Source organism: Heloderma suspectum, chromosome W (genome assembly GCF_057233095.1).
Source record: "Heloderma suspectum isolate Gila_16-S chromosome W, 16-S_ref, whole genome shotgun sequence".
Taxonomy (NCBI): domain Eukaryota; kingdom Metazoa; phylum Chordata; class Lepidosauria; order Squamata; family Helodermatidae; genus Heloderma; species Heloderma suspectum.
Window position 1 is genome coordinate 60,055,036 of NC_139475.1, and position 18,102 is coordinate 60,073,137.

The 18,102-nt window shown below is 47.2% G+C and overlaps 1 protein-coding gene across 1 annotated transcript in view; it reads right to left on the reverse strand.

Moving 5' to 3' along the window:
• Positions 1-589: 589 nt before the first annotated feature.
• LOC146334067 (E3 ubiquitin-protein ligase UHRF1-like) overlaps positions 590-18,102 on the reverse strand; it is a 39,372-nt gene continuing 21,859 nt past the window's right edge. The window contains exons 8-17 of the mRNA XM_084825091.1: positions 17,548-17,671; positions 16,768-16,875; positions 15,578-15,682; positions 7,060-7,166; positions 5,491-5,653; positions 5,208-5,345; positions 3,924-4,029; positions 3,676-3,833; positions 1,450-1,548; positions 590-736 (exon numbers count right to left, since the gene is read on the reverse strand). Coding sequence (XP_084681217.1) covers positions 590-736; positions 1,450-1,548; positions 3,676-3,833; positions 3,924-4,029; positions 5,208-5,345; positions 5,491-5,653; positions 7,060-7,166; positions 15,578-15,682; positions 16,768-16,875; positions 17,548-17,671 — 1,255 coding nt within the window. The remainder of the gene's footprint in view (positions 737-1,449; positions 1,549-3,675; positions 3,834-3,923; positions 4,030-5,207; positions 5,346-5,490; positions 5,654-7,059; positions 7,167-15,577; positions 15,683-16,767; positions 16,876-17,547; positions 17,672-18,102) is intronic.

The window sequence follows — 18,102 nt, forward strand, 5'->3', positions numbered from 1 at the left end:
GACCGAATAAACAACAACAGCAACATCTCAAAAATACATGAGCAGGTTCCTCAAAAGACCTGGTCTGCATGTAACGACCAACTATGGTTGGTCAGGGCCATGCAGGAGCGAATAAGCTGCCTCCGGCCAACTTGCTGCTTCCATTTTGTATCCAGTTTAGAGAACAACCCAGGAGCACCATTCCTGGGTTATTCTCTGTGACATGCAAACTCGGAACTCTGGATTCTGGAGGGTTTTAACCCAACAACAAACCCTCAGTTCAAACTCTGGGTTGTTTCCCCTCAACAACCCAGAATTCTGGGTTCACTTATCACACCAAACAACCCAGGAACAGGCTTCCTGGGTTGTTTTCTAAACCAGATGCAATGCGTAAGTGGTGAGTGGCAGCTCGCTCACTCCCATGCTGCTCCGATAACCCATGGGTTGTCATTACATGCGAACAGGGCCATAGTTTTCAGAGGAGGGGGGGAGAAGGGACAGAAGCTTTTCTGAAAGACTATTTATTTAAATAAAGCCCCACCAAAGCCTCATAAAGGTTTTTTTTTGAGGGGACAACAATTTTAAAGGAAATTAGAAGTGCTTTTTGGAATCACCGTCCACTGCCGTAGCCTGGGAAGAGCTGATTTAGAAGACTCTGTAGAGTTTGGTTCACTTGCATCGTATAGTTTTTGCCAAGGTTGTAACGGCATGCTGGGCAGCTGTATACTTCTGCTTGGAAGGATCTATTCAGGCAGGCCTGGAAGAAAACAGACACCAGTTAAGTCTTACAATAGTGCTTGCATATGTAACAGTGACATAACCCATCCACTTAAGATTTAACTGCAATGGTTCCTCACATGCAGGACATCAAAAAGCCATAGCTTTTGAAACTCTTGAAATGCCTGATTTTGCTAGGAAACAGTGAAGTACTGGCAGACTAATCCTTCCAGACTAAGGGGTGAGGGAACACAGCATTAAGACACAAGTATTTACCTATTTGAAACATTTATACTCCACTATCCCACCTCCCCGAAGTTCAATGTGGCTTGTTACAAACTCAATTTAAAATTACATCATTACAAAGATGGCCACCAAATAAAAACAGCAAATCCACAAGCAAGCTTACCCTTGGCACATCCATAGTAAGTTTAATAGGGCCTTCCCATTTGATCTTAAATATTGTTATAGGAGACAGGGGATGTCTTAGATCTGTTAGGCCAACCATTAACTTTTCTGCTGAAGCTCTTTTGAGTGTTTCTAGTGAACTGAAGCATAGTTAAAATACACCACTTATGTGCTGCAGTCTTACTGCAGTGAAACTTGTAGTCTAGCACTGCATATTGGTGAAATCAGGTCTTCCCCTCAGACAATCCCGCACCACCCAAAGCCATTCAGAAGGTTTCAGGCACTTACAATTCTAGAAAAGCAGACATTCTAAAATAGGCACAGTAATGTAGATAAACAACTCACCTTACATACGTTGTGCTGGCACACTGTTGTGACTGGCCGAAACACCACCTCCTGACAGCAAATGCACAGAAAGGTTTCTTCCACTTTGTTCAGGAATTTCTGCCATGAGATAGAATTGGAGTAGTCACGGTACTGCTATTCCTGTTCTTCACGTATTCCCACTGCCAGAAACATCGAATGCCAGGTCCCTGAGAAGGCAGATCCAGCTGTGGTGCTGCACGTCTCAGTTACATCACAACTGTACTACTACAATGCACTCCATGCGGGCTGCCTTTGAAGAGTGCCCAGATACTCCAACTTAGTAGAGCCAGCTATTGGGAGCATGTTCCACCACTATTGAAGCAACTGCCCAGGCTATTTGTTTCCAGGCCCAACTCAAGCACTATTCACAACCTTTAAAGCCCTGTACAGTTCAAGACTGGGATACCTGAAAGACTGCTTTTTCCCCACATGTGCCTGCCTCCATATAAAGATCAACAATAGGGGCCCTCTTGTCTATCCTAATCTCATGTTTGGCTGGAATGAGAGGGGGTCTCTTCTGTGATGACGCCTATACTCTGGGGCCTCTTGCCCAGAGTGGCCTGCCTTGCCTCTTCTTTGATGGCCTTCCACCACAGAGTAAAGACCACATCCTTTATACCTCCACCACATCCTTTATAGCAAAGATGGGGAAGTTGTGGCCATCTAGATGTTTTGGCCTACAACTCCCATTAAGCCTAGCCAGCGCAGCCAATTGTTAGGGCTGATGGGAGCTGAAGGCTAAAACATCTAGAGGGACGCAAGTTACCCAGCTCTGCTTCATAGGAAGGCTTTAGGGCCTTTGGAGGCTTGATGGAACCACCTGGATTTTAAAGTATGACTCTCCAAAGTGGTTTTTAGTTTAAATTCATTTTAGTGGAAACTATATCAATGGAGTATGTTATTGCATGAGTATCCTTGATAGGCTTAGTAGTTTAGCAGCTGTTTTTAATCATTTTTATCCACTGTTGCCTTTATTCTTTTATTTATTTTACATTATACCCATTAGCTACCTTAGACTGAAGAAAGGCAAGATATAAATACACATAAACTGTGTGCAGCTGGACTCTTCAGAAAGTTGCTACTTCGAAATGCCATGTGTTTTTTCAGTTTCTAAATTAGCTACATTAGAGTCAAGATGGGATTGTGAGGCATGGGGGAGAGAAAAGAAAGGAGAGTGGTTTGGGATGATCACAAGAAGAGGGCAGGTAAGGTAAGAGAGAGCGTGGGAACAATGGAAAAAACAGGTAATGCTATACTGACAGTTCAGAAAAAGCCATGCTGAAAAAGTGAGCCTTGAAGGAGGACTCAGAAAAGTCAGAAGTAGTTTGGCAGAACAGCAAGCAAAGCCATTCCAAGCAAAGGGAGCACCAGGTGTGGATATACGAGGGGGAGAAAGACAAAGGTGGACCAGATGCAGGATGGAGGAGCATAGCAGAGAATGACAGAATCATCCCCTATGCAAAAGAAATGCCTGCAAGTATAAAAGTTGTACAGAACGGACAAGGACTCTTCGCCACACTCCTCCCTGCTGTATTAGATTTCCCCTTACTGTATTTCCTTATTACATTTATATCTCACCTTTCTTCCATTGTGGAACTCAAGGTGGCTACATGTGGTTCCCAGGTGGTCTCCCCTCCAAGCACTGACCAGACCCGGACCTGGGTAGGTTCAGCGATGTGGCTGCCTCATGTGCCTTCGAACTATGCCCTGGGACTACGGAGCTTGCATTTTCTTTTGTGCTTTTTAAAAAATGTGGGAATCCTTTCAAAAATACTGTCTCCTACCTACAGTCTGTACCACTCTAGATGCATCTATTCCCTTAAGAACTCAACCAGAGAGCCAGTGTAGTGTAGTGGTGAGAGTGACAGACTGGGAGCTGGAAGATCCGGGTTCTAGTCCCCACTTGGCCATGGAAGCTCACTGGGTGACTTTGGGCCAGTCACAGACTCTCAGCCCAACCTACCTCACAGGGTTGTTGTTGTGAGGATACAACAGAGAGGAGGAGGATAATGTAAGCCGCCTTGGGTTCCTTGCAAGAGGAAAAAAGGCGGGATATAAATGCAATAATAATAATAATAATAACCATGTAATTCTGCTGTATGTTTAGACCAGGACTCATGCAGGGCAAACCAAACCAAACCGAACACCAGCAGTCAGTCCATCACAGCTCTTTATTAGGATGAATGTGACCCACCCCACACTTACTGGTCCATCCTTAAGGGCTTCTAGCGTTTCAGTCCACAGCTTCGCATTGGCTTCATCGTCTTTAATAAGAAACTTCTGCTGGGGTGTGAGCTTGTAGACCACCACTTTAGTCCTCTTTGGTGTGCCAGCAGGAGAGACAGTGTGGTCCCTTTCATTTCCTGGGAAAAAGAATAATCATACAGGATTGGGGGGGGGAATAAAAGTAAGAGGAAAACTGCAGCTAAGTCCATTCGACAAGGGAAACCTACCAGATTTCCTCTTCCTCCTCCCTTTTCCTGGAGTTTCAACCTCTTCTGTTTTCTTGCTGTTTTCTTTAGCTTTGTTTGCAACAACTTCCAGATACCCTTCAGGATACTAAATTGAGGATGCAAAAAGGTTAGCCATGGCATAAACCTCCAAAAACACATGACTATTGCAACAGAATGCTGCATTAGATAGATCTTTAGTCTGATCTATCAGGGGTGCTCTCAAGTTCCTTTTCTCTTGCCATAAATTGTTGGGGTGCATGATCTAATTCCATTGATCACAGCACTGCTCTTGCTGCCATCAGCATCAAGAACTAACACTTGACACCGTGCATGTCTACATCAATGGGAGATATAGGGGAACAGGGCACGTGTATTGTCAAGGAAGCCACCAAGTATCCTATGAAGCCTCAAACTGACTATTGAAACATTACCAGTGTAAACCATCTTCCATCAAAACCTAGCCATGTTCCACTGTAGCTGTTGTGGTAAAAGTAAAACTGGCAGATGCTTCTGCAATTTTTTTAGCGCAATAGCTATTAAACAAAAGTAACTATTGGGGCAGTTTCTAGCTTGCTTAACAACTGCATGGGAGAAGATGCCCCACTCAAAAGCTAAAGGTTTAGGGTACGGAAAACACAACATTAAAAAGCTATTTACAGTATGCACCTGAATAGTGCAAGCACTTGTGTAAGATGAAACAAAGCCATTTTAAGCGGCACAAAACACCGCATAAGCCTGCATTTCTAAAACAGTCTGCATAACAGATAGGCAGAGTGTCTAGCTGTTAGTACACATGCCAGTATCACTGTTGCCCCACACAAAAGCTGCTTACCGTGGCCCTTCAAAGAGAAATACTGTCCAACCTAGGGATGCTGGAGAAATTCAAGATGTACTAAAATAAGCTTGGATTTCTAAGAATCCGACGTGCAGAATCTGCTACGGAGCGACCCCCTCAGGCCGCGTGGAGTCGGTGGGTTTTCGGATGATTTTTTTTTTACTTCCCCGAAATTTACGCATATAAATTTGTAGGAAGATATGTAAGTTTCTGCTGAGGAAACACTGAACGGAATGGGGGAGAATACGCTAAATGTTACGTACCAAGGTAAATTATGTAAATACCTACGTAATTATTTACATATTTTTCCGCATGACGAAAAAAATATTCGTATCCGTCTCTGAGGGGACAACGGAACAAAAGGCGCCTGACAATCCACAAAGCACAGACAGAGCGGATTTTACACAGTCCATACATCCCTAGTCCAACCCCCCCACAACGTGGCTCACCTGCATCATCAGCCCATGTTTCTTCACCCTGTCCTTCCCTTCCTTGGTCCAGGGGGCTGGCTCCTCATCATCTCTCCTGAGCAGGTAGCGCCACACTAAGAAGCCAGATTTCCCTGTTTCAGGCCAATATTTAACCACCTTAAAAAGGAAATGGGAAGAGATTTAAATGCCAAACATGGTTTCTCTAACAGTTGCTTGGCAGGGGAAAGAATTCCCTTCCTTTCTCAAAGCTTTGAGGCTGCTTTAAATTCCACTTGTATAAACCAAGCACATGCTTCCTTGCCTTATATATGCCATCGTATCGGTTCCCGTCCTTGGGGGCGTATTTGCTGTGCCTGCCCCCCTTCATGTTCCGCACCACCCTAACTGGCTTCCCAGCTCTCCAGTCCTTTGCCTCTGCACCGTCTTTATCATTGATTGGAGCACTACAGTTCAGCGCCAAAGCCCTGCAGAAATAAACAAAAGAAGGATATGTTGGTGGGGCTGCATGGAAAACTTAATCCTTGGATGGGGTAGATCAGAGATGAGGAACCTCTGGCCCACAGGTCAGTTTATGGCACTTTGGGGGTAAAGCCCTGACTCCTCAGAAGAGCGAGGGGGCAGGAGGAGCAAAGCCAGCTGCACACTCAGCTGGAACTTCAAGAAGCTGGCTGAATCTGGAGGTCAGAACTCAGCCAGCTCCTGAAAGCACTGGCTGTGAGGTTTGGTCCTCTTTCACCTTCTGTACATGTGGAAGGCAAAAGAGGAGCGAAGCTGTGGACCCAGTGATGTCAGGGTGGGGGCCTGCACCCTGACAACATCTGGCCCCCAGATGAATTCTGATTCTCCACTCCATGATTCTTCCTATCATGGAAGGGGGGAGCGCTAGTCGGGTCAAGGACAAAAGAACTCTGCGACCAGAACTTTGTTTCAAGTGATCACTGAGAACATATGAAAGTAAGGGGTGGGGGAGAGAGACACACAGAAGAACCCTAAGTTAAGTTTAGATGCTGCCACTACATCCTGAAGGAGGCAAGCAGCATCTCAGTATAATATCTAAAACAAACTGGAAGGCACCTTGTCTCTTCAGCAGTTCAAATGACCGCAACAGGACTTTCAAATAATGGAAGAAAAATTGTTGTAGTCAAGAAGAGAGAATAATCTGACAGATTGAGAAGCAGTTGCCCAAGGGACCTTTTCAATGTGTTATCTATATAAAAAGGATAAAAGTGATGTTCTGCAGAAGACATGCAAACTAGAAAGTGACCAATAAGGCACGAGCCACCACTGTAGACAGACCACTAAACATTAACTGTATTGTTGCAGAACTCAGAGTCAGAGAGACCACGGAGTGAAGGAAAAAGAGTTTCTTTATTTAACGCGCGGGCTTAAGGCTGGAATCACTTCCAAAGAGCCAGAAGCCCCGATTTACATCAGCACATTGTTTTTATAGATATTGTGACACATAGGAAATGGCTCCTCCTCTCCCTCCCGCGTGGGGTTGCAGTCCTCAACATTTCTTCTCCTAGCACCATTGTTTATAATACAAGAAATGGGTTATAGAGTAGCCATGGTAAGCAGAGAACAGCAGAGAACAAGATATACAATTCTATGCTGACCTTAGCCTTTGTTGACAAGAAATTCCTGTGTCTCGTCAGCTTACAAACATATATTTCAGAGAGCCAGAGCTCAGCAAGAACATGAAGCATGAGACTGCATGAGGCTACTTAGTCTGACCCCCGATATGGCTGCTACAGTATGAAAATGCTATTTAAAAAGATGTGTGCTCAGAGAAAACAGACTTATTTATTGGGCTTTGACAGTTCCCCACATTCTGCCAATCTCTTGGAAGCAAGACTGCTGTTCTCCTCACCTGTTCATGTTCGTAAGCTTTTGATCACAAGACTGTTCAGCTGTACGTTTGTTCCCAGAAAGGTCACGGCCTCCACTTCCCGTGTAAGTAAACGAATTCCCGTGATCCTGGAATATAGTCACATAATTCAATCCAGGGCTGGAAAGATCCCAATTACCTGGTCACTCAGGCACCTGAATAAACCGATGTTGGCACTTAAACGCTTTGATGTTTGCCTATATTCACCAATTTACGCTTAAGGTTTCTATTATGGCACCCAAGGAATTCTGAAATATTTTTCCAGCCCCGTTTCAATCCCTTATATGACCTATGTCAAGCCCTGCTCTGATGCCAATACAATGTCCTCCCCAACGGGCAACATTTGAAGAGAGAATTTTTAGTTCTGTCTCTGCCACACTCTGGCTTTACCAATATATAAAAAGACAGAGATAACCCTAAACAGCTCTTGGCTTTTCCTTATATTACCACCTCTCAGGGTCAGCATATACTGTAGACTGTATATTCCTGTTCATTTGAGTGTGGATCCTGAGTGTCTGTACCTTGTGTTGGGTAGCCGGGACAGATTAGGGATTCTGCTGGTGTGCCGCCCACCCCACTGCCCATCAGACTCCCTGCCTGAGCTGACGGAGGTGGTCTCGGGCTTGGTATTGAGGACCCCTAGGATGATGGTCCTGGGGGACCTCAACTTCCACGCCGGGGCTGCTGTACTCGGGGCGGCTCAGGACTTCATGGCTGCCATGACAACCATGGGGCTGTCCCAACATGTCACTGGCCCGACACACGTGGAAGGACACGCGCTTGATCTGGTTTTCTCAACTGGGCAGGAGGATGGTGATCTGAAAGCGGGGGAATTAACGTCTGTCCCCCTGTCATGGTCAGATCACTTCCGACTGAGGTTTGGACTCTCAGCAGCCTTTCCCCTCTGCAAGGGTGGGGGACCTATTTAAATGGCCCACCCCCGGAGGCTGATGGATTCTGATGGATTCCAGAGGGCTCTGGGGGGTTTTCCTGCTGCTAGGGCTGGTGCTCCTGTCGAAGCCCAGGTCGCTCTGTGGAACGCTCAGATGACTCGGGCGGTTGACACGATCGCGCCCAAGCGCCCTCTCCCTCTGCGCAGAGCCCAGCCAGCTCCTTGGTATACACCCGAGCTGAGGGCAATGAAGCAAGAGGGGAGACGGCTGGAACGCAGGTGGAGGAAAACTCGTGCTGAGTCTGACCGAACACGGGTTAGAGCTCACTATCGAGCCTACTCTGTGGCGGTGAGGGTGGCAAAGAGGCGGTTCTTTTCCACCAGCATTGCATCTTCTCAGTGTCGTCCAGCGGAGCTTTCCCGAGTGGTTCGCAGCCTGTTACATCCTGGGCCGGGGAGAGGGACACTGGAACCCTTAGCTGCATGCTGTGACAAGTTCGCATGGCACTTTGATGATAAAGTCGCTCGGATTCGCCATGGATTGGACACAATTAGTGCAGTTCCATTGATAGAGGTGTCCAGAGCCCTGTCTGGTCCAGTTCTATTGAATGAGTTGCAGTTATTGAGGCCCGAGGAGGCAGACAAGATGCTTGGCCAAGTCCGGTGGACCACTTGTGTGCCCGACCCTTGCCCCTCATGGCTTATTACACCAAACGAGGAGGGGATGTCTGGCTGGGTCCAGGAGGCTGCAAATTCCTCCTTGAGAGAGGAAGTGGTGCTGGCCTCTTTAAAACCTGGACCCAGAGGACGTTGACAAGTACAGGCCGGTGGCCAACATCCCCTTCCTGGGCAAGGTGCTTGAGCGGGTGGTTGCAGGACAGCTCCAGGCACTCTTGAATGAAACCGATTATCTAGATCCATTTCAGTCGGGCTTCACGCCCGGTTTTGGAACGGAAACTGCCCTGGTCGTCCTGTGGGATGACCTCTGCAGGGAGAGGGGCAGGGCGAGTGCGACCCTGCTGATTCTCCTGGACCTCTCAGCGGCCTTCAATACCATTGACCATGATATCCTTCTGGATAGGTTGTCTGAGTTGGGAGTTGGAGGCACTGCACTGCCATGGTTCCGCTCCTACTTGGATGGCTGACTCCAGAAGGTGGTGCTGGGGGATTATTGCTCTGTGCCACGGCAATTATGCCATGGGATTCCACAGGGGTCTGTTTTATCCCCCATGCTGTTTAACATCTACATGAAACCGCTGGGGGAGGTTATCCGGAGGTGTGGGCTGAGGTGCCATCAATATGCAGATGACACCCAGCTCCACCTCTTTCTCATCAAACCCAGGTGAGGCAGTGGCTGTTCTGAATCAGTGCCTGGGCACGGTAATGGACTGGATGCAGGCCCATAAACTGAAGCTCAATCCAGACAAGATGGAGGTACTGTTAGTGGGTGGTTCGTCTGCCCGGCTAGGCGATGTTCGACCTGTTCTGGAGGGGGTTGCACTCCCCCTAAAGGAGCAGGTTCATAGTTTGGGGGTGCTCTTGGACCCAGAGCTGTCACTTGAGGCACAGGTGAACTCAGTGGCACGGAGCACTTTTTATCAGCTTAGGCTGGTATACCAACTGTGCCCTTATCTGGACAGAGAGAGCCCAGCTCCAGTTATCCATGCTCTGGTAACCTCTCGTCGGGTTTGCTGCAATGTGTTATACATGGGGCTGCCTTTGAAAACGGTCCGGAAACTTCAGCTGGTCCAAACTAGGGCAGCAAGACTGTTAACAGGATCTGGCCAACGAAATCACATTACACCAGTACCTTTCCAGCTGCACTGGCTGCCAGCCCGTTTCCGGGCCCAATTCAAAGTGGTGGAATTAACATTCAAAGCCCTAAAGGGCTTGGGGCTAGGTTATCTGAAGGATCGCCTCCTCCTATGTGCCTGCCTGGACCTTAAGATCATACCCAGCATTCCTTCTCTGGGAGCCCCTGCCAAAGGAAGTGAGGCAGGTGGCTACCAGGAAGAGGGCCTTTTCTGCTGTGGCACCCCAGCTGCGGAATGAGCTCCCTAGAGAGGTTTGCCTGGCACCCACGTTGCGCTCCTTCCGGCGCGAGGTGAAGACCTTTTTATTTTCCCAGGCACTTTGGCTTCCTAGCCTTTTAGCTCTGGTGCATTAAATCTCTATTTTAAATCTCTGCATTGCTGCTAGGTTTTATTGTGGTTGTACTGTTATATTGTGGTTGTTAGCGTTCATATTTTATATTGTTTTGTGCTGAGCTTTGTGGTTTTAATTTTTGTGACCCGCCCACAGAGCTCCAGCTATTGGGCAGTATAGAAATGAAATAAGACTTTATCTACTATAGGAGAACTGATAACTGCATTCACCATGCACCAACACTGCGCCATGCATCATACAGACAGACAGAAGTGGCTTACTTCCCATACTCAGAGAGCTCAGACCATCGTTCCCAATACCTAGTGCACATTTCTGCATACGTATCCCAAGTTAAAACTAGAAACATACTTTTATACCCCAAACAATTCCCTTTGAAGTCTAAAATAACACTACTACCCCCACCTTGGGGAAGTCCACCGGGCATTTCTCCATGAGTCACTGCTCTGAGCTGACTCCAAATTCAAAGCTGGCAAGCCCAGAGGAGCAACTTAAAAAGCATTGGCATCCTCACAGAATCATAGAAGAGTAGGGTTGGAAGGGGCCCACAAGGCCATCGAGTCCAACCCCCTGCTCAAGGCAGGAATCCAAGTCAGAGCATCCCTGACAGATGGCTGACCAGCCTCATCTTGATGCCTCCAGTGTGGGAGAGCCCACCACCTGCCCAGGGAATTGGTTCTGTTGTCGTATTGCTCTAATAGTCAGGAAGGTTTTCATGATGTTCAGCCGGAATCTGGCTTCCTGTCACTGGAGCCCATTCTTCCATGTCCTGCACTCTGGGATGATTGAGAAGAGATCCTGGCCTTCCTCTCTGCGACAGCCTTTCAAGTCCTTGAAGAGCGCTATCCTATCTCCCCTCAGTCTTCTCTTCTCAAGGCTAAACACGCCCAGTTCTTTCAGTCTCTCCTCATAGGGCTTTGTTTCCAGTCCCCTGATCATCTTCGTTGCCCTCCTCTGAACCCTCTCCAGCTTGTCTGCATCCTTCTTCAACTGTGGTGCCCAGAACTGGACACAGTACTCCAGATGAGGCCTAACCAGTGCTGAGTAGAGGGGAACTAGTACTTCCCGGGATTTGGAAGCTATGCTTCTATGAATGCAGCCCAGAATAGCATTTGCCTTTTTTTGCAGCCACATCACATTGGTGGCTCATATTCAGCTTGTGATCGACAACAATTCCAAGATCCTTCTCGCTTGTAGTGTTGTTGAGCCACATATCCCCCACCTTGTAACTCTGCATTTGGTTTCTTTTTCCGAGGTGCAGAACTTGGCATTGATCCCTATTAAATGTCATTCTGTTGTTTTCTACCCAGCACTCCAGTCTATCAAGATCACTTTGAATTTTGTTTCTGTCTTCCAGGGTATTAGCTATCCCGCCCAATTTTGTGTCATCTGCAAATGCGATCAGCATTCCCTGCACCTCCTCCTCCAAGTCATTAATACAAATGTTGAAGAGTCCTGGGCCCAGGACTGAGCCCTGCGGTACCCCACTCGTGACCTCTCCCCAGTTTGAGAAGATCCCATTGATAAGCACTCTTTGACTCCGATTCTGTAGCCAACTGTGGATCCACCCGATCGTTGTTTCATCTAGCCCACTTTGAGCTAGTTTGCTCATCAGGATATCATGGGGCACTTTGTCGAAAGCTTTGCTGAAGTCGAGGTATATGATGTCTACAGCATTCCCACAGTCCACAAGGGAGGTGACCTGATCAAAACATGAGATCAGAGTTGTCTGGCAGGATTTGTTCTTGACAAATCCATGTTGGCTTCGAGTAATCACGGCATTGTTTTCGAGGTGCTTACTGTCAAGGGCGCCTTGGAGGTCTCTCTCTGTCTAAACCAGTGGCCAAATCCAGACACAGACAAAGGAATTCCTTTCAAAGCTTTATTCTTCTTTTACAACTTAACAACTATACCGATTGCAACTAGATCTGAGCAGCACAGTACCTATGCCCTACGCTGGAACAGTTGGTCCCCATTTAAAAGGGAATTACTGGCAGACCCCTGAACTTAAGGACTAGGGAGAGTCCCTCCCCTTTTCCCTTGGATCCTCTGGGCGCAGCCGTTGTTTGCGCGCCAACCTGGCACTTTGCCTCCTTTCCGCGCCCTCCATCTGGCGCCGCTCTCTGCGTCTGCATCGCGCATCCACCAAGTCTGCTATCTGCGCTTGGTCACTCCCTGGACTGCTAACTAAACTAGGAATGCTGGTGGGAGGAATCTCCATCAGCTGTTAGTCCTGGGAAAGAGGAGCACGCTCCTCTCCCAGGAGCGACTGCTCTTCCTCAGAATCAGAACTACTCTGGGATTCTATGGGCTCAGTGTCCACCCTGACACTTACAGAAGTATTGGATTGCTTTATCATCTGCTCCAGAATTTTCCCAGGGATTGATGTCAGACTGACTAGTCTGTAGTTCCCAGGTTCCTCCTTTTTATCCTTTTTGAAGACAGGGACAACATTAGCCCTCCTCCAGTCATCAGGCACTTCACCCGTCCTCCATGACTGCTCAAAGAGAATAGATAGCGGTTCTGAGAGTTCTTCTGCCAGTTCCTTTATTACTATAGGGTACAGTTCATCTGGCCCTGGAGATCTGAACTCATTCAGAGTAATTAGGTGTTCCTTGACCATATGCCTATCGCTCTCAAGCTGCAATCCTGCCTCTTCAGCCTGTACTTTGCCTTTGCCAGGGGGGTCATAGACCCTCTTTCGGGAGAAGACTGAGCCAAAGTAGGAATCGAGCACCTCTGCCTTTTCTTGGTCCTCTGTTATTTTGCCATCCTTATTTAATAGCTGAACAACCATTTCTTTCCCCTGTCTTTGACCATGCACGTAGCTGAAGAAAGCATTTTTGTTGCTTTTAGCCACATGGGCTTCTTCTGTTGTCTTCCACCTTTTCTTCTTGTTGGAATTGTTTGTAATTGTGCCTTGAGAATTTCCTTTTTTAAAAGCTCCCACCCATCTTGGACTCCTTTTCTCGTTAGAGCTGCTTGCCATGGGGCTTTACTTATCATTGTTCTGTGTTTACTGAAATCAGCTTTCCTAAAATCTAGGGTACGCGTTTGGCTACACTCGGCTTTTGCTTCCCTTAGAACCAAGAACTCAAGTATAACATGGTCGCTTTCCCCCAGAGTTCCTGTAACTGCTACTTTATCCACTAAGTCATCTCTATTCATTAGGATCAAGTCAAGGATAGCCAATCCTCTAGTTTCTTCTTCTACTTTCTGTAGGAGGAAGTTGTCCGCCACACAAGTCAGGAATTTCCTGGAGGGGCCATGTTTTGCAGAAATTGTCTCCCAACAAATATCAAGGAAATTGAAGTCCCCCATTACTACTACATCATGCTTCCTTAAAACATTGGCTATTCGCTTTTCAAAAGTTTCATCCTTGTCTTCTCCTTGATTGGGTGGCCGGTAGTAGACTCCAGCCACCAGGTTCCTTTTCTTCTTTGCTCCATTTATTTTTATCCAGATGCTCTCGATAGGGCTACCAAGCTCCTCCTCCTGTATTTCTGTGCAGAGATATGTTTTTTTCACATACAGTGCAACCCCACCTCCCTTTCTGTCCCCTCTGTTCTTTCTGAACATGTTATATCCTTCAATTGCTGTATACCAGTCATGAGAGTCATCCCACCAAGTCTCAGTTACACCTATCAAGTCATAATTTCCCTCCTGTATTAAGAGTTCAAGTTCGCTCTGTTTGTTTCCCATACTCTGGGCATTAGTATATAGACATCGAAGACCATGTGCTTCATAGTCTGGCTTTCTTCCTACATGTGTCTGAAGACTATTATTGGGCGCTATCAGAGCTGTTCTCTCCGTTGCAGTGCATGCGCCTACGTCCACTGTTACCCCCAACTTTACCTCTCCCTTCCCCGTAGGATTCAATTTAAAGCCCTCCTGATGATGTTCTTCATGCTGTGACCAAACACATTCTTCCCAGCCCTTGTGAGGTGCAACCTGTCCCCTGCCAACAGCCAACTTCCAGGAAGTATAGCCCGTGGTCCCAGAACCCAAATCTCTCTCATCGGCACCACCTTCGTAGCCAGTCATTCACCCGGAGTATTTTTCGTTCCCTTTCTATCCCTCTTCTAACTACAGGAAGGATGGATGAGAAAACTATCTGGGCCCCAAGTCCCTGAGTTTCCTTCCCAAAGCCTGACGTGATTTCTTCGTAGCTCCGCTTGGCGGTATCATTTGTTCCCACATGGATGAGAAGAAAGGGATACCTGTCAGTGGGCTTTATGAGTGCAGGCAACCTTTCAGTAACGTCTCTAATCTGTCCTCCCAGGAGACAGCACACCTGGCGAGTCCACGGGTCTTCGCAACATACTTGGGTCTTGATCCCACGCAGCAAGGAGTCTCCCACTACTATCACTCTTCTCTTCTTGTTGTAGGCCTGGGTTTCATCGCCTCTGCTTGACTGACCTTCAGCCTCTTGCTCAGTTTCATGTAATCCCTGTAATTCTTCCTCTGCGGGCTGCCCTCCAATCTCATTCTCAAGTAGCTGGAATCGGTTCCACAGCTCCACTACTTCCACTGGTGCAGAGTGGCATCTAGTTCTTCTGCTCCTGTCACCCTTTTCCAAAGAGTATCCTCTACTGCATTTTTCCTCACCTCAGCATTTCCCACTTCTGCCTCAGCTTGGTGTTGCTCTGCAATCCTCCTCCAAAGGGAAGCAAATCTTGCTTATTTTCTGCATCAGGAGATACTGGACAAATAATTCACAATTCATGCAGTCAAGGGACGTTGGAAGGAGGCAAGAACATGCAGATATGTGGTGGGCAGCCTCCTTCACAAATGAGTGTTTTGAGCTCACAACCACCTTTTAATTTTTCAACTGATTTTCCTTGCACAGCAAAAGCTTGGGTATTACTGACTTTCAGTGTACCTTAACCAGATGTACAGGTTAATACAGGGCTGTGGGGAGAGGACACGGGCTGTTAAATGAGGAGAGGTGACAAGAGAAGAAGTCAGCAGCAGATAACTGGAGACCAGGATGGTTAAGGAAATGGTCTGCTGTGGAATTAGGTTCTAAGGCACCAAATAAAAACATGGCTGTTTACAAAAGCCTCTGAGGACCAAATGCATTCCCTCAAGTAGCACACTGTTTTAACTGTTTTATTGTTTTAGATAATTGGCATTAGCTTAATGGTTTAATATGTTTTTAGCTGTTTAAATTATATGTTTTATACCGTTTAAATTGATTTTATCTGTACACCGCCCTGAGATCTTAATGATATAGGGCGGGATACAAATGTTTTAAATAAATAAATAAATAAATAAATAAATAAATAAGGAAGAACAGTTCGACCAGAGGCAGGGGAGAAATGTGGGGTAAATCTCTCTACTTCTTAAATACGTGTCCACTTAGAACACAAATGCCAAGTTTACTGTTGGGTCTTCTGGGGAAGAGAGGGGACAACAAGAAGGAACCACACAGACATCACTTACTACATCATCTTCATAGCCTCCTGCCAGGACCAAGGAATAGGCTCCATCATTGCTTCTGCCATGAATACCTGCAACATGGGGCCTGTGGACACCAGACTCGCTCACCTGAATGAAGAAGTACCAATTCCACAGGTCAGGGGTTTGTCTTTGGCATCAGGCAATTTTCAGCACAGGCAAATCCACCTGGAAATAGTCAGTGACTGAGGGACCACATGAGAGGGAGGGACAGAAAGCTTTCACTGGTAATGGACATAGAACAGTTCCATCTGTTCCTCCAGCTATACCCATCCCCTTGCTTTTGGAGGCCTGGACAGTATGCTGCACAAGTACACAATAAAACGCACAACAAGCAAGCGCAGAATATAGGGGTGACGGTCCTTCACATTTCAGCTGGCCAAGAGGCAACAGCATAATGGTGCAGGGACCACAAGAACTGTGAGGAGTGCCCTAGCTGCCTCTTGCAGTCCCCTCCAATAGCCAACTCAGGACACAGACAGCGAGGATTCTTTCCGAGGCTTTATTCCTTTATGACTCTTACAGATACTAATCACTAGCGACTAAGCAAGGAACAGCCCTGGGGAAAGATAGCAGAGTAGCCTAAGCTCCAGGTAAGGCAGCTGGTCCCCGTTTGAAGGAGAACCGTGGGAAGACCCTGAACTTATGGGCTAGGGAGAGATCCTCCCTCTTTCCCTTGGGTCCTCGGGACGCGACCATTTGCACACCAAATGTGCGGTACGCCTCCTTCGGCACCCTCCATCTGTCGCTCCCTGCGTCTGCGCCGAGCTTCCAGCAAGCCCCCCTCCAGCGCTCTCTCACTGCCAGGGTCACTATCTATCCCAGGACTGCTGGCAGGAGGAATCTCTGCCAGCTGCTGTGCTTGTGAGGGATGAGCCGGCTCCTCTCCCATGGATTGCTGATCCTCCTCAGAATCAGAACTGCTCTGGGGCTCTATGGGCTCAGTTTCCACCCTGACAAGAACAAAAGAAGAACACACACTTGCCATTCTTTAGAGTTTGTAGTCTCTTGCAACTCTGACTACAAGAAAAGTAACTTCCCACCCCCTCTGTATAGGTTCTGTTCTCTCTCCCTCCAAATTTATGGAACGTTGTGCACATTTGCATCCAGTGAGCTGCTCACGAACCCACCCATCCGACACTGGAACAAGCATGGGACCAGATATGGCATCTCACCTGGACTCTGAACTTCCACATGGTTCCAACTAGAATCCCAGGGACTGGTCCATAATGATTCGATGGGACAATGGTACATTCCCTAGTGCGGCCCACACATGCCATGCCCTTTTAAAAAAAGCCACAAGTTAAAGAGAAACTGCCACAAGTTAGCCCACGGATCCACTGACCCAGTTCACACACAACAGTAACCCAGGGGTTGCTGTCAGCGAGCCAGCATGCTAGTGCACAGAGCTTGATCGCTCCTGCTTGGCTCCTCCTGCCAACAGGTGCTGATAAACAAGCCGGGCTGCTCCATTAGCATTACAACCAAACCCAGAACTCTGGCTGGTTTCTCCCCCAACAAGCCAGAGTTGTAAAGCCAGGAACGAACCACTGCATGCAGAGCGGGCCATTGTGCTTAGTATAGGGGAACATTTGACATTCTAAAGGCAGCCACATTCACTGGCTATATCCCACTCCTACCCCCTTTATAAAGTCGTAATAAAGCAACCCCATCTCTAAGGTTAGTAGAGAATCAGCCCACAGGTCCTCCCAGCTGCACATACCATGATATGAGATGCAAACCTGCTGCCCACTCCTGGCCCTAGGTTGTTCAGAGATGGGCGTTTCCAAAGCAGGGCACTCCCAACTGGCAACTGTCCTCTGAGCTCCCCAACAGACTGCCAGCATAGTTGTCAAGGTACACCTTCAGATAATATGGCTATAGTGGCTGTCACTCCCCTTGGACTTTCATAGCGGGTTTAGCATTGCGAGACAGCAAGACCAGGGTACACCTACCTTGCCCCAGTCCCGCTGAGAGGATGAGTTAGCAGATGCCATCTTAGATTTTTTTTTGCTTTCTTTCAGCTTCTCACCAGCCAAAACTACCTCACTTGCATCATTACGACATTCAGGGCAATACCTGAGACATTGAAAGATTGAAGAGAAATTTCAAGAGAAATTTGACATTGTTTACTTTTTAAGGGGCATTTGGTTTCACAGCTGATTTTTATCTGCAGTGGAAGAAGTCATTCTGTTAAAAGCTACTACCATAGTTTTGAATCATATTTACAACTAGCTAGAAGTTCCCTAAAACTCAAAGCATACCAAGCAGTACCTGGATCAGAGAGAGTCAATGCTAGTGCACAGTGAAACTGACAGATTTTTCCACCTACAATTTCCCTTTTCGTAAAAACCTGGCACTTAAGTATATATACACCACACAAAACTGGCAAGCTAAAGAGACAGATACAGCTCAGTAACCCAATACTGTATCTGCAGCTACTAAATTCTTATCCAGAACAGTGGCTTACATAGAACATATATAAAGCCACCTTCTACTTGCTCAAGCGA